Raw genomic sequence first — 24,302 nt, forward strand, 5'->3', positions numbered from 1 at the left:
AATTCACTTCACATACATAATAAAGAAAAGATTAGCAGAGACGGTGTGAGCCCGGTACAGTTTGAGACAAGAGAATTTGTAATGGAGTGAGGAAGTGGCAGAGAAACTAAACAAATATTTTGTGTCCGTCTTCTCAGGAAGATCCATGAATCTCGAAGGATACTGAAAACGTGATAATGAGGAACTGAAGAAATCCATATTAGTAAACAAAAATAGTATCGGTTTTCATTATTAATTCCCTATTCTTGTCCTCCAAGGAACAGCTTTATTTATTCCCTTTTTTTAAAACACTTATGCAAGTTCTGCTATGTTTTTATTTCTAGTGAGCTTTCTCTCAGTCTCTTAATTTCATCCTTTTTTTTAAGTCTGGAGAAGGAGAAAAACTTGATCTTCTCTTCGGAAATAAGATAGGGCAAGTGGCTGAAGCTTTGGTATGGGAATACTTTTGGACTTGTGATCATAATACTAATAGTTTTAAAATAGTTATGGAAAAGGATAAGTCTTTCATAAAAGTTAAAGTTCTTAGTTGGAGCAAGTCAAATTTTAAGAGTATGAAACAAGAACTTGTAAAAGCCATTTGGAGTAGACTGTTCGCAAGTAAAGGTACAATAGATAAGTGGGAGGCCTTCAAAAGTGTAACAATGAAAATTCAGACACATTATGCCTTTGTTAGAATGAAAGGCAAGCCTGGTAAGATCAGGTAACAATGGATGAATAAAAATATTGAGGTTCTAGTCAAGAATAAAAGAGAATCATATATAAGATATACACAACTTGGATCACCTGAATCTCTTGATGTAAAGAGTGTAGGGGCAAGAAAGAAATCAGGAAGGCAAAGACGGGACATGAGATAGCACACAAGGTTCAAGATAATCCAAAAAGATTCTATAAATCCATCAAGACCAAGAAAGGAACTAGGCAGAGAGTAGGACCTCTTAAAGATCAGCAAAGTCGTCTTTGTGTTGAACCTCGGGAAATAGGAGAGATTTTAAATGAGTATTTTGTGTCTAGAGTATTCAAGGAAGTAAATATTGATGTTTTGAAAACCGCTCACTTTACAGAAAAGGAGGTGCTGGAAGCCTTTGTAAACATGACGGTAGATAAATCTCCAGGATCTCAAGTGTTTCCCAGGACTTGGTTGGAAGCTAGAATGGAAATTGCAGGGCCCGAGCAGAAATATTTGAGGACTGGAGAGTAGCTAATGTTGTGCCATTGTTTAAGAAAGGCTTTAAGGAGAAGGCTGGGAACTATAAGACCTGTGAGTCTGACATCGGTGGTGGGTAAGTTGTTGGAGGTGATCCTGAAGGATGGGATTTCTATGCATTTCGAGAGGTAAGGATTGATTAGCGTAAACTGTCGTAGTTTTGTTTCCATGGAAAATTGTATCTGTCAAACTTGATTGAGTTTTTCATGAAGTAATGAAAAAGATTGAGGGAAGATCAGTTGATGTTGTATACTTGGACTTCAATAAAGCCTTTGAGGTTCCACATGGATTAATTAGTGTAGTTAGATCACATGGGATTCAGAGTGAGCTTGCCAATGGTTACAAAATTGGCTTTATGGTAGAGGATATAGGGTGGTGACAGAGGGTGGTTTTCAGACTGGCGTCCTGTGACCAGCAGCGTACCATAGGGATTGGTGCTGTGTCTGCTTTTGTTTGTCATTTATGTAAATGATTTGGATGAGAATGTAAGTGTGGGTAGTAAGTTTGCAGGTAATGCCAAAGTTGGTATAGTGAACAGTGAAAAGGTTATCTAAGATTGTAAAGATATCTTGATCAAGTGGGTCAATGGATTCAGGGATGGCAGATGGAGTTTAATCCCAATAAATGGTGAGGTATTGCATTTTGGTAATGCACACAAGGACAGGACTTGCACAATTAGTAGTAGGGCCCTGGATAATGTAGAACAGAGACCTAGGGGTTCAGATACACAGTTCTTTGAAATTTGCATCTCAGGTAGACAGGGTGATCAAGAAGACACTTCGCATGCTTGCCTTCATTGCTCAGACTTTTTGAGTAAAAGATTTGGGACGTCATGTCAAGCTTGTTGTACAGGACATTGGTAAGCTGCCTTCTGGGGTACGGTGTGTATTTCTGGTTGTCCTGTTGTAGGAATGATCTATTAAATTAGAGGGGATTCGGAAAAGATTTACCAGCATGTTGCCCGGAATGGAGGGTTTGAGATATAAAAATAGACAAGAAAGGCTTGGACTTTCTTCACTGGAACATTGGAGGTCAAGGAGTGACCTTACAGAGGCTTATAAAATCATGATGGGCATATTTTTAAGAGTAGAGGTTAAAAAAGGATGAGGGGCAGCATTTACTTAACACAGTGGTTCATGTGTGGGATGAACTGTCAGTGGTGGATGCAGGTACAGTTACAACGTTTAGAAGACATTTGGAAAAGTTCATGAACAGAAAAGGTTTGGAGGGAAATGGGCCAAGCACATGTGGGTAGGACTTGTTGAGTTTGGGAGCATGGTCGGTGTAGACAAGTTGGACTAAATACTTTGTTTCTGAGATGTATGACTCTATTCCTTATTAATTTCTAAAACCGACCAATCGTCTAACCTGCCACTAAGCCTCATAGCACTGCATGCTTTTTCTTAGAATTTGTTAGTATCCTTAATTTGATTAATAGGGATGGTGCATCCATCAAATAGGGCTGTCCTTCCTGGAATGCAATTTATTGAAAATTACGGAATATCTCCTCCAAGTCTGCTGCTGCTTTGCAACCTTTTAACTATTTACCTAGTTCACCTTTTGTCAACACTCTGTTCAGGCCCTTATATTTGAATTTTTAAGTTTCAGACACTAGTCTTTGACCGTCACTACTTGCCCTCAAACTGCATGTGAAATTCTGCTATATTATGATCATTCTTGCCTGAATATTCCTTTTCTGTGAGATCATTAATTAATCTTGTCTCATTGTACATTACCAGGTCTAAAATATCTTACTTCATGGTTGTCCCTCAAACTTTCAGCTTTCAGAAATAGTCCCAAAAACACTCTGAACTCATCTTCCAGTCTACTTTTTCCAATCCGTATGAAAACTGACATTGCTGAGATTTGCTGCAGTACCCTTAAGGCATGCCCCCATTATTTTGTCCTGTATACTCTGTCCTACAGTGTTGCTATTGTTAGGAGATACATGAACTACTTACACAAGTCCACGTCTTTTTGTGATTTCTCATCTCTGCATAAACCGATACTGCATCGTGATCTTCTGAACTCCTCTGGTTTTTTCTCACTATTATACTGCTGTTGTCTTGAATTAACAGTGCCACCACTCGACCATTTAGTTCCAGTCCTGCAATTTCAAATAGCCTTGAATATTTAGCCTGATGTAATAAGAAATCGGCTTAATTCATGCCTTGAAACTTCCTTTTTTCTGGTTAGTTTTGTTTGTCACCAGGATGCGAAGGAAATTTCATTTTTACCATTCAGACGTTATTAGGCAATCTTGTAATTGGTGACATTTCATTCTGTTAGTATCAATTAGTTGAATGAAGATACGAAGGCTAGCTTCCCTGATTACATTATTTAACTTTGTGAGTGATCCAATTATTGTTTAAATCTCTAAGAGTTAAATTTTTATTAAGTCTTTTGTTTCTGAAGTTATCCAGTGAATTTATACCTGTGAAGACAAGAAAAAGGTGAAGCTGCTTCCAAGTTCTCTTGGTAGCTTTAATTATCTCTTTCGTTTAAAAAAAAATGTTGTATTCTGCTTGTGACTAAAACATATTTCACTGCTCAAGTTAATAGACGGAAATAAAGCAGTGTGGTTAGCAGTTTTGTGGACCATAGAAAATTGAAGATACTTGCTTGATAGAAGTTGACAGCTTAAATCATTTTTATTTTTCAGAAACACGGTCTGGTTATAATCCCAGAAGGCACGCCTAATGGTGATGTAAATCATGAACCAATTGTTGGTGCTATAACAGTTGTATCTCAAGAAGCTGCTCACGTGCTTGAAAGTGCAGGAGATGGACCACTAGGTAGTACTTGTTCAACTGTACTGTCCCAAGTTAATGAACAATGGAGCTTAACTGTTTAAAAACTTTGTCTAAGCTGCTGTCTACTTGTAAAATATTTAGTTTAGCTGATAGCTTGGTTATCTCATTCATTCAAGTCTGAGTGGCAAGTTTTGGTGTGTGTCAGCCTGACAAAACTTGATATTACAGTTAATTTGGGGAGTCCAAACAATGTTGGAGCATGCATTTTTTAAATGCATTTTGTATTCCAGAGCTGAGTAGTGACGTAGAGGCTTCAGCTGTCTTTCCAACACGTGCCTGACCAAGACACACTCGTGCTCTAAGCACCTACTGTTGGCATGTGTTAGATAATTTGGAAACAGGTTGATAATAAAACTATTTGGCCACATAATGAATATAATGTTTTTAGCCATCAAGTCATGGGTGGGTCTTGAACCTGGAGCTCCAGGCACAGAGATGGGATCATTCCCCCACTGCAAGATAAGGCGCCCTTGTTCTTGGTAGTCCTGCCATAGCGTTGAAAAGATTTTTCCATCCCCACCCTTGTCTACTTTCCAGAGGAACCACACTCTCTGTGACTCCCTTGTCCGCTCCACGCTCCCCTTCAACTCCACGACACCCGGTACCTTCCCCTGCAACCACAGGAAGTGGTACACTTGCCCCCACACCACCTCCCTCACCCCCGTCCCAGGCCCCAAGAAGACTTTCCACGTCATTCAGATGTTCACCTGCCAATGTGGTATACTGCATCCGCTGTACCCGTTGTGGCCTCCTATACTTTGGGGAAACCAAGCTGAGGCTTGGGGACTGCTTTGCAGAACACCTCTGCTTGGTTTGCAATAAACAACTGCCCCTCCCAGTCGCAAACCATTTCAAGTCCCCCTCCCCCTCCCATTCCTGAGACAGCATGGCCGTCCTGGGCCTCCTGCAATGCCACAACGATGCCACCTGAAGGTTGCAGGAACAGCACCTCATATTCCGCTTGGGAACCCTGCAGCCGAGTGGTATCAATGTGGATTTCACAAGCTTCAAAATCTCCCCCCTCTTCCCCCTCTTTCTCCCCCCCCCCCCAAACTGCATCCCAAAACCAGCCCGGCTCGTCCTCGCCTCCCTAACCTGTTCTTCCTCTCACCTATCCCGTTCTTCCTCTCACCTATCCCCTCCTCCCACCTCAAGCTGCACCCCCATTTCCAACCTACTAACCTCATCCCACCCCCCTTGACTGGTCCGTCCTCCCCTGACTGACCTATCCTCTCCCTATCTGCCCACCTACGCTCACTTCTACTGCCTCCATCCCCGCCCCTTTAACTTGTCTGTCTCCTCTCTATCTATCTTCTCCTCTATCCAACTTCAATCCGCCTCCCCCTCTCTCCCTATTTATTTCAGAACCCCCTCCCCCTCCCCTTTTCTGAAGAAGGGTCTGGGCCCGAAACGTCAGCTTTCCTGCTCCTCTGATGCTGCTTGGCCTGCTGTGTTCATCCAGCTCCACAATTTCTTATAGCGTGGAAACAGGCCATTTGGCCGATCGAGTCCACACTGACCCACCAAAAAGCATCCCAAACAGATCTACTCTACCCTACCATCCTATCCCTGTATTTCCCATTTCTTTTGTCTGCTGTAATTTGCAGAAAGACCTAAACAGTATCGGGTTTTGACTGTTAAGTGGCAAGTGCCAAGCAATGACTGACCACTTCCAATAAGAGAGAATCTAACAGTCACCCCCCCCCCCCCCCCCCCCCCCCCCCACCCCCGACATTCAAAGCCATTAATGTCGCTGAATTCCACCATTGTCAACGTTCTGGGAATTAACATTGACCAGCAACTGTGCTGGACACCCATATACACATTGTAGCTACAAAAGCGTTTAGAGGCACAGAATTTAGTGGCAATAACTTGTCTCCAGACTCCCCAAAGTTTGTACACCATCTGCAAGGCATTGGCTAAAATTGTGACAGAATACGCCCCACTTATCTTGAGTGCAGTTCCAACAACAAACACTCTCTACCATCAACACAGTGGCAGCAGTGTGTACCATCCGTAAGATGTAATGCAACAATTCACCAACCCTCCTTTGAAAGTGTCTTCCAAATCCATGGCCACCCAGCAGAATTAGGGAAGTAGTCACACACTATGCTGACTTGGAATTTATATCTGTTCCTTCACTGCCGAGTTAGTCCTGAAACTCCCACCCAGATAGCTCTGTGGGTATACCTCCTCACCATGGATTACAGCAGTTGCAGAAGGAAGCACACCATCTCGTCAAGGGCAATAAATCCTGACCAAGAAAATGACGCGCACCCCATGAATGCATTTTTTTTAAACAAATGTGGTTTACTATCACTGCCATTGATAGATACCTGTCTTTACTTTGATCATGGACCTGGACTGCTGGGATGGTTAACTAGCTCCCATGAGGCCTCATACTATTGAGTTATTGAATTCACCTCCACCATGTGGATTCATTGGTAGCTTTGGAATTGCTTTACTTGGCCTATTATGCACCACTTTTTCTGTTTCAAATGCATCCAGTTTCATCAGGCTGAGCTTCTTCAGGTCAGGACCACTACTTTTTTTCATGTGTCCAGTCCTGGTCCTGACATGCCCTTTCATATTCATCGTTGAGCCAGGTTTTATGGTAATGGTATTGTGAGGGACATACCAGGCCATGAGATTATGGAAATTAATACAATTCTTTTGCTAATTGTCAATAGAACATTATGAATGTCCAATTTTAAACACCTAGGTTTGTTCTGAATCTATTACATTTCTCATTCATGGCGGTGCCACACAGTGATTGGGAGTATCTAATGTCAATTTACTGTGCAGTAATCATTCCTAACAATAATTTTGTGCGCAGATGCATCCTTAGGCTGGAACTGAAAGGTCCTTCATTTGAAATGTTAGTTTGTTTTTCCTCTCTACAGATTCTGCCAGACCTGAGTGTTTTCAGCATTTTAGTTTTTTTATTTCAGATTTCCAACATTTTGATTTTTTTAAAAGATGTTTGAGTTGTCAAATTTATTCAAGTTATGAGTTAACGAATATAATTATTTTTGAACGCCGTTTGCAATTTTTAAAAATGTTTTCTTATGTTGTAGATGTACGGCTAAAGAAACTGGCTGATGAAAAGGAAGAATTGCTTGCACAGGTAGTTAACTTAATCACTTGAAAATTGGGAAAGAAAGCAAAATAGTCAAAAATCACGCAGTACCGAAAAGGAAGAGTTGCGCTCTGGCCTCTTGACTTGCATATTTAAGCACAATTTAGCATTTGCATTCCAAAGCTAGGCAATGTTAGTAGGAAGTTTTATTTTGTGCCTTTTATTTGCTATATATGAATGGTATTGTTAGCCACATTTGCACCTCAACTGGAAAGAATTTCATTCTCAATTGCCAACACATCTGGCCATGAGAACAAAAACACAGAATCATGCATTTGTGTCATAACTCACTTTTTCTTTGGAACATCCCAAAACATTTTGCAAGCAGTGATTTACAGTCATGAATTGTTTGTATGTTGAAACTTTCATCAAAATATCACTCCAGTATATAATTAGAACATCATTTGAATAGTTTGATTCCACTGATGGGAATAAAATACTAAGATACTAGATTGCAGTTATATCAATATTTGAAGAAGATTGACACTGTTAGGCCAAAGCAGCCCACTTGATTGTTCATTAACCACCTTGTAACATCCACCCATTGCACTGTGACTGCAGTGTGCCGTATCCAACGCGTGAACTGCAGGAACTTGCCAAGGCTTTTTCAACAGTACTGAAGGGCAGCAAGTGTAGGGAATACTATCTGCCAAGTTCTTCTCCTAGTCTCTCATGCTCCAGACACATTTATATCATCATTTTTTTGTTGTATCAAAATCCGGAAGCCCACTACCGTACAGTTAAAGTGACTACTCAACAGCATTTGAAGCAGAATGTGCACCATCAGCATTTCCAAGACATCAGGAACAGCCATTAAAAGTGTTCTTTCCACTGAACTAAACTGTAAACTGTTGTAATCATTCTGCAGGAGTATTTTCTTTAAAATATTTTAGTTGTAAAGAACAAAATAGAACACGTTTTCTTATTACCGGTGTTTGGTTCTTAAACAGCTTGAATCTTTTAACTTAAATAACTTTTAAATGTAAGCTGGCTGACTTGCTTCATCATTTCAGTTGTCATGCAGTCTTGACTGTTCCATTTCTGAATAGGGAGTGTTAAAGTTTGTGCAAATACTTTGTTAGGCAAAATGGACTAGTCCAGTAACATTAATAATAAATGTACTGACCTGAACAGTACAAATTCTTCATGCAAGTTGTTGATTTTATTCATATTGGATTGTCAATTTTCACAGTCTACTTTGAAAATGCGGTGTGAAATTCTGCTAATATTAGTGTGGATGATTTATTTCTCCCTGATTGCATAATGTGAAATGTGTCATGATGTGATGTCTTAAATAGCAGTTGATCGTGTGTGCAGGCACTCTTATTAGTATCCTAGTCCTGATGAAGTGTCCCAAACTGAAACATTAACTTACCTGCACCTCTGAAGCTGCCTGAGCTGTGTTCCTCTAGCTCCACGCTGTATTGACAGTTTCTCATTCATGATCTTTTTGTCAGAGGTTCCTGGGGATGTGAGGAGGTGTCAGTGACTTTTAAAAGTTCTCATGTACTTAAATCTTGAAATGCATTAGTTTCGTTTTGCTTTTGGAAAATGCTTGACAATTGGCAAATTACTCTGCATGTGATGATGGTTATACTCTGACTTGTTTTCCATTCTAAAATGCTGTTTCACCATTTTCCTCTATTCCAAACTTCTCTAATGTACTCTAGTGAACCTGGCAGATGATCATTCAGTTCTTTTTCCTAAGTTGTCAGTCAATTATTCAAAATCACCTCTTTGTTTCACTATAATGCAGCAAGCTTACAATAGGACTTGATGCTAGTGGCGAAATAAACAGACCAGTCTTTGCATCAGGCTTGGGATAGAAACACAGGAGGCAGAAAGTGATGTTGGAAAACTAAGATTGATGTTGAACCAAAGAAAAAGACATGTTCCCAACTAATTACAGCAAGTTGTTAATGATTTCCAACATATTTCTTCATTCTAAAACCATAGTCCCTTGACTGAAGGTGGTGCCCTGGTAACAATGTGGTCAGCGTGAAATTTATTTGTCAGAAGAGTTTTCCTGTATTTAAAAGTGTGTTCGTTACAAATAAAAGATATATTTATTTATTTTCCTCACTGAGAGGCATTCAGTCACATGACCTACTTAGATGCATTTTTCTGCCATTCTAAATGTGTTTTCACTACTTCAATTTTTTTAAGTTTATTAACCTTTGGCCACTTTGCTCATGGTAGATCAGAAAGCTGAAATTGCAATTGGAAGAGGAAAAACAGAAGAACTCAAGGATTGAAAATGTGTTCACCGATTCTGATCGGCTAGAAAATGGCACAGACCTACAAATTCTGGAAATGCAGAGTAAGTCCAGAGAATCAAATGACGTCAGGCCTGCTAATTTTTAACTAAAGAGTTTAGTATCGGGTTTCTCTAACCCATTTACATTTTAAAATTCTGATAATTACGAGATTATGGTTCCACCTATCATTGCGGATTCTGGTTCTTTGCCCAAAATGTTGACCTGGTTAGTGAGCGGTATGTATGTCAAGAGATCCTTACCCAACTACCTGTGCTCATGGGGATGGTTGGAATTTAATGCAAGAGTACAGTGTAAGAAACAAAAACAATAGAGGACTGTAAAGCCAGTCAAACCTGATTGGTATTCATTACGATCAGGCTGAACTTCATCTTCAACTCTACTTTCTCATGCACTGTCCCATATTTCTTGATTCCCTGAAAGACAAAATATCTCTTTCAGCTTAGGTATATTCAAATCATGCTGCACCAGTTACCCTCTGGGATGGCGAGGTTCCCAACATGTTTACACTGACACCTGAAGACCGTCCTGCCGGGGCCCAGGCATCACCATATCCTCAGACTCCGCATTTCTAATGGCCAGTCCACCTACTCTGCACGTCTTTAGACTGTGGTAGGAAACAAGAGTGCCTGGCAGAAACCCACAGGCACAGGGACAACATGCAAACTCAACACACAGTCACCTGAGGCTAGAAGTGAGCCCAGATCCCTGGTGCTGTGAGGCAACAATGCTGACCACTTAGCCACTATGCCCACCCTGAAGTTATTCAATATTAAAGCTGCTTTAAAGTTATTTAAAAACCAGTAAGTTTTGGGTTGAGTGGTTCCATTATGGAAAGGTTCTGGGTATGTAATTGGGCAATGCATTTTGAATAGATCATTGTTCCTTGCACATGATACTTAATAAGTTATTGGTAGGGGCTTTGAGCCATGAGTTTCAGTCATTGCTGATGACTTGTTTGCCCTTCAATCAAATTAACTTTTAAGTATCTTTTGAATCTTGTCAAGCAGTTCCATGTGCTTTTCAGTTGTTTGTGTAATATCACCTCACTGTTTTTACTTTTAGGAGATGTAAATAGGCAGCTGAGTGAGTACAAGTTTAAACTGTCTAAGGCAGAACAAGACATTGCCACTGTTGAACAAAATGTAAGTATCTAGCATACCATTATAATTTTAGGATCACAAAATTTCTATCAATTTTCTTCATGCAATTGTGCATAAATATTTATTGTATTAAATTATTACTCCATACATATAATATAACAGCTTGAGTCTAAGGAATTGAGCTAATGTTGATGTAGCATGATATAACAGTGCACCTTGCTGCAGGTTGATTTATCAAGGAAATGAGTTTGTGTAGATCTGTGACTGCATGTAGTCTAAGCCTTTTAAAAAATGCTGCTAATGTGTGCCCAGTGATATAATTGGAGGAGTGCATTTTCATTCTTGTCCCACTACTCCACAGATCACAACATAAAGATTGGCTATTTCAGTAACTGGCAAAACTATAATCTTTCTTCAGAAAAGGGGGAGGGGGAGAGGGTTCTGAAATAAATAGGAAGAGAAGGGGAAGCAGATCGAAGATGGATAGAGGAGAAGATAGGTGGAGAGGAGACAGGCAAGTTAAAGGGGTGGGGCTGGACACCGTGGAGGTGAGTGTAGGTAGGGAGGGGATAGGCCAGACCAGGGAGGATGGACAGGTCAAGGGGGGTGGGATGAGGTTAGGTAGGAAAAGGGAGTGTGGCTTGAGGTGGAAGGAGGGGATAGGTGAGAGGAAGAACAGGTTAAGGAGGCAGGCCTCAGCTGGGCTGGTTTTGGGATGCAGTGGGGGCAGGGGAGATTTTGAAGCTTGTGAAATCCACATTGATTCTATTGGGCTGCAGGGTTCCCAAGTGGAATAGGAGTTACTGTTCTTGCAACCTTCAGGTGGCATAATTGTGGCACTGCAGGAGGCCCAGATGGACATATTGTCTAAGGAATGGGAGGGGGAGTTGAAATGGTTCGTGACTGGGAGGTGCAGTTGTTTATTGCAAACTGAGCGTCGGTGTTCTGCAAAGCAGTCTCCAAGCCTCCGCTTGGTTTCTCCAATGTCGAGGAGGCCACAACGGGTACAGCAGGTGAACATCTGCTTGATGTGGAAAGCTGTCTTGGGGCCTGAGGTGGGGGTGAGGGAGGAGGTATGGGGGCAAGTGTAGCACTTCCTGCGGTTGCAGGGGAAGGTGCCAGGTGTGGTGGGGTTGAAGGGGAGTATGGAGCGGACAAGGGAGTCAGAGTGTGGTCCCTCTGGAAAGCAGACAAAAGTGGGGTTGAAAAAATGTCTTTGGTGGTGGGGTTGGATTGCAGTTGGAAGAAGTGTTGACGGATGATGTGTTGTATCCGGAGGTTGGTGGGGTGCCATGTGAGGACGAGGGGGATTCTCTGTTGGTGGTCATTGCGGTGAGGGATGAGTTGCAGGAAATGCGGGAGACACGGTTGAGGGTGTTCTCGACCACTGCGGGGTCCCAATTCCCTCACCATCCCTTATTCCCAATTCCTTCGCCTCTGCCGCATCTGCTACCAAGATGAGGCATTCCACTCCCATACATCTCAGATGACCTCGTTTTTCGAGGACCGCAACTTCCCTCCACAGTGGTCGAAAAAGCCCTCAACCGTGTCTCCTGCATTTCCTGCATCTCATCTGTCATGCCCTGTCCCCATCCCCGCAATAACTGCCAAAAGAGAATCCCCTCGTCGTCTCATACCACCCCACCAACCTCTGGATCCAACACATCATCCTCTGACACTTCCGCCATCTACAATCTGATCCCACCACCGAAGATATTTTCCCATCGCCCCGCCCCCATCTGCTTCCTGGAGGGACCACCCTCTCCGTGACTCCCTTGACCGCTCCACATTCCCCTCCAACCCCACCACACCCGGCACCTTCCCCTGCAACCGCAGCAAATGCTACACTTGCCCCCACACCACCTCCCTCACCCCCATCCCAGGCCCCAAGAAGACTTTCCACATTAAGCAGAGGTTCACATGCACATCTGCCAATGTAGTATACTGCATCCACTGTACCCGGTGTGGCGCTCTCTACATTGGGGAAACCAAGCGGATGCTTGGGGACCATTTTGCAGAACACCTACGCTCGGTTTGCAATAAACGACTGCACCTCCCAGTCGCAAACCATTTTCACCCCCCCCCCCCCCCGCAACCCCTAGACGACATGTCCATCCTGGATCTCCTGCAGTGCCACAACGTTGGCACCCGAGAGTTGCTGTTCCTGCACCCTATATTCCACTTGTGAACCCTGCAGCCCAATGGTATCAATGTGGATTTCACAAGCTTCAGAATCCTGTTCTTCCTCTCACTTATTCCCCTTACCCCCCCGCCACCTCAAGCCACACCCCCATTTCCTACCTACTAACTTCATCCCGCCCCTTGACCTGTCTGTCCTCCCTGGACTGACCTACCCCCTCCCTACCTCCCCACCTACATTCACCTCTACTGGCTTCATCCCCGCTCCTTTTAACTTGCCTGTCTCCTCTCCACCCATCTCCTCTATCCATCTTCGATCCATGCCCTCCCCCCCCCCCCCCCCCCTCCCTATTTATTTCAGAACCCTCTGCCCCTCTCCTTTTTCTGATGAAGAGTCTAGGCCTGAAATGTCAGCTTTTGTGCTCCTAAGATGCTGCTTGGCCTGCTGTGTTCATCCAGCTCCACACTTTGTTATCTCGGATTCTCCAGCATCTGCAGTTCCCATTATCTCTGGAAAAATGATATCTTGTCTGGTTTTAAATTAAATCAGCTAATGACCTGGTTTCTTAAACACTTGTGGATTATTGACAAAACAAACGTATTGAATAAAGTGAAATAATTGGTTAATATGCACAACCAGAAATGTAGAAGTACAAATGATTATCCCTCCTGACTGCCCCCAAAATACATGCAAACGCGCGCATGCATGACATGCATGCACATTCCCTCATTCTCTTCAGGAAGCGAGAAGGAAATTTTGATTTATGTGCAACCTGGAGTTCTGAAAAAGAACATTTTTGTCAATGGGTAGTCCGTTAAGGCAAAAGGACAAAGTGTAGAATGTTCCAAAGTTTGTTGCTGTCATGTTCTAGCATGAGTGGTTGACTCACTAATCTCTCACAGCTGTCTCCTGAGTCTTGGAGACATAGCTTGCTCAAGTATTATGATATGGAGAAGTTCTTTCCACATAACAAGTATTTCACTCTGAAATCACTAACAGGGTTTCCATTTCAGAAAAGGAAGAGATCAGCTTGGCAGCCCTTCTTCATGTCTTCCTGCTTTGCTCCCCTCCCCCTTGCTATTAAATGACAATCAGATTATAAACCAGAATGCCTACGAACCACTCAATGTTTAAATATCTCAAGTAAAACAACCAGATTTCACCAAACACACAATTTCTTGGAAGCCTTGTTTAAAATAAAATTTCCAATGCCCAGAGTGACTTCAACAAACCATTCTAGGAGATTCCACAACATTTCAAATAAATCCATTTTTTTCCACAATTCTGCAAAACTTAGGTTTTCTAACACCAGACTACAGCAGTATTATAGAGATCAAAACCTCCTGTTATTAGAAACCTGAAGATGTAACACCCCAAATTTTCACAAATATGCAAGTATCGTTTCTGCTGTCTTTGTAATTTTTGTTATTTATATTTGTAATTTATGCAACATTTAATATTAAAATATATGCATAGATTATTAAAAAATGCAATATAAACATGCTCATGAAATAACATTGCAGATTGTGGGTATTGCATTGCTTTTTGCTGCACTAACATACCATGGGTTATTTCATTTTTAAGTTACTTTTGTCAAATTATCATCAGTTTATGTTGGTTTCAATAGGAAGCTGTTTAATTTTCTGTTAGTGTAAAGTTCTTTGGTGAATCTCGTTTTGGTGCTGTCCAGCTGAAAAACTTGCAGTTTTTCATTACAGTTATATATAAAATTACATGTATTCTCTCTCAAATTCTTGAACAGTCATTAAGTTCGGTGTAGTGTAATACCCAAGCCTACAGACCAGGAAGATCCAGGTTCTCACATGTTGAGTTTGTTAATCTCTATGCACAATAAGAGAGGGTTGTTTATGTACTTTTAAAATACATATTGCATTCTAATACTGCTCTATATTAAGTTACCACTTCTTATTTTTCAACTTTTTTTTTCCTTTTACATCACCCATTCTTTTTAGCAAGGTATTTCTACTTTGGGGTGATACATTTATTCCATCATCCTTGATAATTAACCTAGGATATTTAATCATATTTAAGTTTTCTGGACTTGCATATTTGGGCAGAGCTGTTGTTGCCCTATTTGTTAAAGACACATGCATGTAACCAAATTCTGAAGGTGTACGTGTTATAATGCCATCTGATGGTAATACTAGACAGATCAGATTCCAGAATGAAAGCTGACTTGATAGAATGTAGGTTTTATTTTCACAATTTTATGTTCACAATTTTATTTATCATGGTACTGAATTGTTGGCAGCCTCTTGTGAATATGTTGTACTTTTAACAAAATAACAATGAAATCTGCTATACGTAAATGGAAAACAAAGCACATGCTATTACCCTACACAAGTATGAGTTGAAATGGTTTTATTACACAAATCAGAAATAAAGATGTCATTCTGTAGACCTAAGCAACAGACTTAGCTACTCAAAGCTCACCCTGTTGCACTTAAAAATTCTTTCTTCAGTTTGCATGCTGTACTTGGCTTCTTTCTGCATTTACTCAGTATCTGTTTGAGACCTTTTAAAATGTTAACAGAAACACTTATTTTTTTCATGGGCTCATTTAAACAGCTTTTCCACAGCTTTCTGTTTCTGGTGCTCCTTCCCTAATATCCAAACCAGTTAGGACTTCATTTATTCTGCACTGACTTTTCTGAAGACTGGTCATTTATCAGCCTTTCTTTCTCTGAAAGAAATTTGAGTGCAGCCTTGAAAAGGAGTGCACTGATCACCTGGCTCATTCTAGCTTTATAAAATAACTGATTTCTTGCCTTTGCCTTTCTATGTCATAGGAACCCTTGTGCAGCAACCATTCCTTTCTCTTCAAAAACACTTCGAGTTTTAAAAGCCTCACTTAGGTCATATAAGAAAAACTTCAGTCTTCCCAGAACCCCCCCTCCCACCACAACACAAATGTGAAACTAAAATTAGATTCTTACCTCAACACATGCAGTATAGAAATACAAGTCAGCCTGAAATCTGTATATGATCCTGTCAGTTTTAGAACCAAGTTTCCATATAATAGTATATCATATACCTTCATCATTGTGTGTGTGTGTATGGATTAAAATTTGATACCAGTGTGTCTCTAGGCCATGAAATAAAAATTTAGGATATTGTTCCTTTGTGCTTCTATTTCTTCTACCAGCTGCTCATTGAGAAATGTCTGAAAGAAATGCAGATTCTCTCATCCTTTTGGCAAAAGACTGTGCTTTCATGCAACAGTCACTTTGGCCCAGCTGGAATGTATGAACTTAACATGCTGTTTACCAATTGTAGATAAATTATAAATTTATATGTAAAAAGTAGACCTGCAAAATGGTAAACAAAGCACATCTTTGCTCCTCACCACCTAGCTGTGAGGAGAATCAGCATGCTGAGCTCTTGGTCTTCCATCCTTTTGGTTTATTTAGTTTCATCAATGCCCTAGTTAAGATCTCAACTTTTCAAAGAACTGATATTTTATCCATCGTGATCAAATGAAGTGTTGCCTGCATCAGGAGTAGTTTTGTGTAGTTATGTTTATGAAGATGTGTGATGTAGGGAGGAGAGTCTGAAGCTTTTGAGCTATCAGCAGAGATTCAAAGATAATGTACTTCTGTCCAAGTCAACAGATTGTAGCATAAACGTTAATGCATAAACTGTCTTGACACCACATTGTATGAGGTGTACTGTTTGGATTAGATTAGAACAGGAGTAGGCTATTCAATCCCATGAATAATGGGGCAGGCTCAGAGAGAACACTGCTGATCAGTAGCTTAATTCCATATGCCTGCCTTTGTCCCAAATTCTTTAAGTCCATTTGATCATGAAAAACTTATCTGTCTCAGATTTAGAATTAAAACTGATCCTGCATCCATTGCAGTTCACGGAAGAGAATTCCAAAGTACTATCCAGCTTTGTGCGAAGCGTTTCCTAACATTTCTCCTAAACAGACTGGCTAAGGATTCTAAAACTAGGGAGCACAGTGGACACAGTTTATGAAATAACTCCATAGAGGCTAGTATCCGATCACCATTTATTTATACAATGAGAGGCCTTGGCACAGATTCCCCCAGAGCCAGCTCTTGGTGAACAGGATATCTGACACTTCTTCTGTTCTTTTTTGCTTTCCTAAAATAACTGCACAGAGGCAGTTCAGCCAGCTCAGAGTCAGCGGCAACTCTGTTCTGACCTGTCAGAATGGGCTCCCTGATTGGGGCTATTAATCTGGTCCAATCAGGGAACTTATTCTTTCAGCTCCACTTGGCTGACCTTGCTGCAATCACTACAGTTCATCTTTATATACCCTGTTTTTTTCCTATTATTATCTTGAAGACTTTAATCAGATCACCTCTTAACTTTCTCAATTCTAGAGAAAACGCACCTCATTTGTATAGTGTGTCATAAAGTCAACGCTTGAAAAGTTCAGATGTATCATTCTTGTAAACCTATATTGTATTCCCTCCAGTACCGATACATTCTTCCTAAGGACCCAGATCTGGTCTCAGTACTCCCATGTGTTGTCTAACCAAGGTGTTGTATAGCTGCAGCGAAACATCTGTGTTCTGTAATTCAGTCCTTTAGATATATAGTCCAACATTCCATTAGTTGCCTCGATTATGCTCTGCACCTGTTTTGGCATTTAAAGATCTGCATACCTGAATCCCAAGTCTCTTCGGACATCCAGTGTACCTCACTTCAAACCATCTAGAAATACCCTAAACTGTCATTTCTTGGTCCAGAGTAGATAACCACCTGCTTGGATACATTGAAATCAGTCAATCTCAGCTTTGCCCATTCACTTGGTCTGTCAATACTGCTTTGTAATTTTATGCTATCTACACTGTCTACAATACTGCCTAACTTTGTGCATTCTTTATAGATATATGATTTTTCAATCCCATTTTCCGAGTTGTTAACAAATAAATGTGAATAATTAAGGACTGAAGAAAGACCCTTATGGAAAGCCATAAGCCACAAGTCACATTCTGCCAACATGAGTACTTAACTATTATCTCTACTTCCTGTTGCCTGCCACTCCATCACTTTTCCAGCCATGTCGGTAATTGGCCCTCAATTCTGTGGGCTTCTACCTTGGTTAACATTCTGTTCTGTGGTACTTTATCGAATGCCTTCTGGAAATCTATATAAGCAACATCTATAGACATTCTCTGTCGACTTCCTTAATACCTTTTCCAAAACTTCAGTGAGCTTTCAGGCGTGACCTGTCTGTCATTAAACTGAGGTGCTGTCGTCTTAGTTTGAGGGTGTAACCATTAAGAGAAGCAGATGTGATCGCCTGGCCTCCTGAACAACAATGTTCTCTTTCGGAAAACATGTTTAATTAGTCACTTAACTCTTTGTGGAACCTTTGACTTGACAATTTTGTTTAAATTGAGGTTGAAAAAACGTCATATTTAAATAGCAACTTGCATGCCCTCAAGACATCCACTACAACATATAGCCAGTAAAATACTGTTGTAGCGTCGTTATTGTTGAAGTGAGAAATAATGACCGTGAATCTGCTCACAGCTAGTTTCCATGAACAGCAATGAAATAGATGATCAGATTTTTTTTTTAGATATTTGCTGATGGATAAATGGTGGCCAAAATATTTGGGTGGGGGGGTGGAAGGAGAGTACTCTTTTTAAAATCAGGGGGATCCTTAACACCTAACAGGCATGACCGATTAGAAACTCTATGCATGATTGTAGATATTTATCGCCTCAAATACCCATTTCATTGGATTCACCAAAATGAGAGAGCTTTTGCAGCACCTGCAATTGTGGTGACTTGATCATCATCATAATCTCAAACTTAGCCAATGAAAGGAACCATTTGGACCTAACGATAATTTAGATATTTGGAGCATTATCCAAAGTATTGAATCGTACATTTAAATGTTTTGACCCTCGAGTGGAGTTTTGCTTTGGGTGGAAGTAATACATTCTAGTTTGTCCAACATATCTCTTTAATAATTCTGTAGAAGTGTTTCCTATAGTTGCCATGATGATAATGTTGTGGCTTACATTTTTTGTATGAATTTTCAGGTTGTCAGACTTGAAGGGCAGGTGCTTCGCTATAAAACAGCAACAGAAAACTCAGAAAGAATAGAGGATGAACTAAAAGCAGAAAAGAGGAGGTTGCAGCGAGAGGTATGCAGAATGTTTACTCAATACTATGATGTTGTTCTGACTTGCAAACAAAGAACAAAGAAAATTACAGCGCAGGAACAGGCCCTTCGGCCCTCCAGGCCTGCGCTGAACCAGATCCTCTGTCTAAACCTGTTGCCTGTCTTCCAAGGATCCGCATCCCTCTGCTCCCTGCCCATTCATCTATCTGTATGGATACATCTTAAATGACACTATCATGCCCACTTCTACCACCTCCGCTGGCAACGCATTCCAGGCACCCACCACCCTCTGCATAAAGAACTTTCCACGCATATCTCCCCTAAACATTTCCTCTCTCACCTTGAAATCGTGACCCCCTAGTAATTGAGTCCCCGACTCTGGGGGGGGATGGTATGGGAAGCTTCTTCCTATCCATCCTGCCTAGACCCCTCATGATTTTGTAGACCCCAATCAGGTCCCCCTCAACCTTCATCTTTCTAATGTAAATGATCCTAATCTACACAACCTCCCTTCATAGCTAATGCTGTCCATAACAGGCAATGTCCTGGTGAACCTCCTCTGCACCCTCTCCAAAGCATCCACATCCTTTTGGTAATTTGGTGACCAGAACTATACACAATATTCCAAATGTGATTGAGCCAAAGTCCTATACAACTGCAACATGACCTGCCAGCTGTTGTACTCAACAGCCTGTCCGATTAACTGAAAGCATTGCAGAAATCCATTGTCCTTTTTATGCTATTCTGAAGACCTCTTTGAGGTTCAAAACAAGCCACAGTAGGTTAAATGGTCTTTTTGTCTTGCTGGTCTCTTCCATTCTTTTGACTTAATCCATTTCTCCCCTCATTTGTATCTGCGTGTTTTATTGTAATGTTCACTTTAAATTGCCAGTCTTAATGATGTGATGACTTATTTAACTATCATTTCCAATACATTGTGTTTGTGTTTTTAAATATTTCATGTACAGTGCTATATTGCTTTTACTCAACCCCAGGATCTCCTTCAAACAAATTGGGTGGCTGTAAATGCATTTCTGTTTCTGCATTGCATCCTAAGTAGAAAATGAGTGATTCTATTTTTTTTTCCCAACAATCATCCCCGTGTTGCTATGGCTGATTTGAGGCGTTCAACTATTTAAGTAAATCTTGCATGGCATCTTGCGATTTTCAAAGTGTTGTGCTAGCTTAGCGATAATGACCAGATATGTCTCAATTCCTCCTCAGTTACGATCAGCATTGGATAGGAATGAAGAGATGGAAATGACCAATAGCCACTTGATGAAGCGATTAGAGAAGATGAAAGCCAACAGAAATGCATTACTCTCTCAGCAGTAAAGAAAGAAGAGCTGGGGCACTGTATCTATAACTAGCAGAACTTCCATGCATCGCAACTTAAAGAGCCTTTTCATTGGTACAACCACTTTCAAACACTGAAAAATGTCCTTTTATTAAGGCTTCAGTTTTATAAGTGTTGGCATAAAGTTTTTGTAATTTATGAGAGATTCATGGCATTGTCTAATGTCTATGTTTGTTAATTGTGAATTGTATTGTCTGTTTAGCTCACTGGGTTAAGAGCCTTTGAAATGGGTTGTGTCTTTGTAATGAGCAATTTTAGCAGGCAAATACAAATAGATATGATTGTGTATGGCTTTAATATGCCAAACTGATCTACATAAACCTTTCTGCTGCTTAGAAATTATAGTGGTTGCTTAAGACCTTGAACGACTGTGTGAACAGAACAGATGCACAAGGTAACCTCATGATCCTTTTGAAAATCTGACTACTCTCATTTGCCAATTGTTCTGTGCACCCCACAATACAGGAATCCCACTTCAAGTGCCTTCCACGCGGTGCAATGGAGATTACCTTGATTTGGTTATTCAGTCAAATTTATGGACCATTCATTTGGTCTGAGATATTTTAGAAACAAAGTGGGTAAATTTCTAAGATAAGTATCTGCCAAAAGTGACACACTTTTTTTCTTTGAGAACACAACTTCAAAATTATCATTTATGTTACATGCGACTTATTCAAGTAAAGAAATGGATTGTGGTTAAAATTGATAAGTTTTGCAAACGTCCCTATGGTTTAGTTTAAAACACATGAACAGGGCTTCTCTGCTGCTCCCTACTTCATGGAGTTAAAAGAAAACAAATGGAAAGAGTTATTTCCTTTTCTGTACAAAATATTGGACTGCATCTTCAGAGTATTACTGGTGTTGCTTGTTTATAAGGGTTTTGTCTTTCTGGAAAAATAAAGGCATGTGAATGGGGATTTTGACAATAAATGAAACTGTGGGCACTTTATATAATGAGACCACAAATTTATTTTTGATTGATGCAAATGCCTTCAAGTAGCAAAAGTACTGTCTACATGTTTGGTCATGTGCAATGATAAGATAGCATCCTCAAAATTTGCCCAGCCAACTATTTAAGCGTTGGGCAGTTTAACAAAGTGCAAAAACCTAATCAACAGCTTTGATTAAAAACCAAAAGAACTGCGGATGCTGTAAATCAGGAACGAAACCAAAGTGGCTGGAAAAGTTCGGCAGGTCTGGCAGCATCTGTGTAGGAAATAAGAGTTAATGTTTTTAGGTCCGGTGACCCTTCCTCAGAACGGTTTTGATTAACTGTAACAGATCAGTACAGAGATAGCTGAAGATGTACCAGAGTTGGTCCAGTGCAACTCCATAATTTTACACAAATGCTGACTATTGCGTCCAACGATCTGCCCTGCCAGAAATGCTGGTATTAATGCACTGCCAGTTGCATTTCCTGAACAGTATGAGTGGTATGTTCAGAAGTGTAAAATGAACATGGAGCAGTTGTCATATGAAAGTTTGATTACCCCTTGCTAAACTGCCAAAATGATGTAGGAAAATGTGCTGAGCTCCAGGACACACTTCTTGCCAAAATGAGGTCCAACACAGGACCACATCTAGCAATGGAAAAGGAGCCAACCTTGGGAGCATCTTGGCCTTTAAGCATTTTTTTCACAAAGTTATTAAAAAAAATTACCTACATTGTCATCATCCAAAATAATCTTCTAGTTGCAGTTGCATCTGTCTACGGTGGTAATAGTAGTAGTGATCATTGCACAACTCTTATGGAGATTTTAAAACCCCACATCACATTGAGGATGTTCTCAGTGTGGTGATGAATGGCACTACCATTGTGTTGAAAGAGATTTGGAACAAATAAAACAGATGAAACTTGGGTATTCATGAGATGCTGCAAGCTATCAGCTGCGGTAGAGTTGTATTCAACATCAATTTGTAATTTTATGGCACGGCACATCCCTCAGTCTACCACTGCAATCAAGCTGGAGAACAAACCTTTGGTTTAGTGGGTGCCAGAGGGCATGCCTGAAACAGCAACATGAGGTACTAATCAATCAAATGTGCAACATTTGATCCAAGTGTATGCTTAGCAATACGGTGAGCTATTGATCAAGGCAAACGATTCCTGAACCCATTGGATCATATCAAATCTCTGCAGCAGGCTGCATCCAGCTTTGAGTGATGGTGGATAAGGAACAGATAATAGGATGAGGAGGAGCTGAGCACATCACATTGGTTCAAAAGACAAAGTTGAAACATTTGCAGCATTTTTCAGCCAGATGAAGACTTGCACTACATTCCAACTTCTGGAACCCGTGCATGTCTTTTTGTGCTTTTTAACTAAGTAAGTATTTAAGAAATACAGTCACTATTTTAATGTAGAAACATGGCAGCCAATTTGTGTATATTAAGATCCTATAAACTACAATCTAACAATGGCCAGATAATCTGCTGTCCATTGTCCTTCTTGGTGGTAAAGATCACAGTCTTGGAAGTGTTGTCAAAGGAGTCTTGATGCATCTTGTACATACCATTGATAATGACAGTAGTGAGTGTGAAGTAAATCATTTAAAGTGGTGAATGGGATGTCAACCAAGTAGACTTTTGTGCACAGGGTATTAAGCTTAGAATGTTGTGAGAATTACACTCCTGCAGGCGTGAGGCAGTAGTGCTAACCACTGAGCTACCACATGACCCCCACTTGCCACTGTACCCCCTTATTTACTTTGAACACATACCTTGTCTCAGCAGCTGGCAAAAATGCTGAAAAAAGGGAATGTGGTTTCATGTCAGTCCACTCTACAACAGGGAAGCTGTTTCGTGGACTCATCAATGTTGTATGGCTGGGAAGGGACCTAGATCAGAATTTCATCCAATGAACTGCACCAAAGATAAATGGACAAGTTTTAATTTGATCTGGGCTGGAAATAGGAATTCCAACCCAGATCAGAAGAGCCAAACCTACCCTTTGATTATACAGGAGCCAAACCGATACCTATATACCTCCAACAGCCATGCATACAAATTTGATTTTGTGTCTGTCTATAACCTGCAGTTTGGCAGAGTACAGGAGGCTGGGCCTGCAATTTTGTGAATGCTATGCCTTCTCTGAACTCATCAGTGTACTCTCTAAACACAAACTCAAATTAATAGTGTTAACTTAGTACTTCCTCTGAACTCTGTCTGGCATTAACTGTCAAATTACACATCTGAGAACATTAAATTTTTCCACAGCAGCCAGGCTCAAATACCACTCCAATCTTGCTCAATCCACTTATATTGCAGGTTGACCGAGTCAGTGGCCATGGCCCTACTGGGAACCAATTTTGTTCACATTACTACCCGAGTTTTAAAGACTACTTTGTTAAAAATGGCATCCACCATTCTCTTGACATCAAATTCTAATGGTTGTTAGTATGTTGGAATATTCCCCCCTTGCCTGTATCAGTGTAGGCCCAAAACACTTGAAGCTTGACATCAGCCATGACAAAGCTGCCCACTTGATTGGCACTACATCCACTCCCACCATCACCGATGCTCAGCAGCAGTCGTGTACTATCAATAAGAAATTGACCAAAGATCCTCAGACAGTACCTGCCAAACCCATGACCACTTCCATCTAGAAGTACAAAGGCAGCAGATATGTGGGATCACCACTTTCAAGTTACTCTCCAAGCCACTCACCATACTAACTTGAAAATATATTACTGTTCCTTTGCTATTGCTGGGTCAAAATCCTGGAACTCTCTCCCTAATGGTATTGTGGGTCAACCTATAGCAGGTGGACTGCAGCAGTTCAAGAAGGCAGCTCACCATCACCTTCTCAAGGTCAAGTGGGGACGGGCAATAAATGCTGGCCAGCCAGCGACACCCATATACCCCAAATGAATTTTAAAAAACAAAATTGCTGGAGAAACTTGACAGGTGTGGCAGCATCGCTGAAAATTGTTAATGTTTTAAACCCAGTGGCTTCTTGTGGCTCTTGCAATTGTAAAATGTTTCTGCAAGTCTTTGCAGTTACCTGGTAGCTTTACCTGAGAGTTTTACATGTCAAACTTGTGTCTAACATGTTAGAAAACTTCTAGGCAAAAAAAATTATTTCCTGTGTTGGAAACCGAGCACAATGGTTAAGATCCTAAAAGGGTTTAAGTTGCT

At 40.8% G+C, this 24,302-nt stretch overlaps 1 protein-coding gene across 1 annotated transcript in view; it reads left to right on the plus strand.

Moving 5' to 3' along the window:
* Positions 1 to 21,129, plus strand: part of lrrfip2 (leucine rich repeat (in FLII) interacting protein 2) — a 163,379-nt gene extending 142,250 nt beyond the window's left edge. The window contains exons 25-30 of the mRNA XM_059645778.1: positions 3,867 to 3,999; positions 7,095 to 7,144; positions 9,356 to 9,476; positions 10,498 to 10,577; positions 18,726 to 18,830; positions 20,033 to 21,129. Coding sequence (XP_059501761.1) covers positions 3,867 to 3,999; positions 7,095 to 7,144; positions 9,356 to 9,476; positions 10,498 to 10,577; positions 18,726 to 18,830; positions 20,033 to 20,143 — 600 coding nt within the window. The 3' untranslated portion in view covers positions 20,144 to 21,129. The remainder of the gene's footprint in view (positions 1 to 3,866; positions 4,000 to 7,094; positions 7,145 to 9,355; positions 9,477 to 10,497; positions 10,578 to 18,725; positions 18,831 to 20,032) is intronic.
* The last annotated feature ends 3,173 nt before the right edge of the window (positions 21,130 to 24,302 follow it).

The sequence above is a fragment of the Stegostoma tigrinum genome, chromosome 5, assembly GCF_030684315.1.
Source record: "Stegostoma tigrinum isolate sSteTig4 chromosome 5, sSteTig4.hap1, whole genome shotgun sequence".
Taxonomy (NCBI): Eukaryota; Metazoa; Chordata; class Chondrichthyes; order Orectolobiformes; family Stegostomatidae; genus Stegostoma; species Stegostoma tigrinum.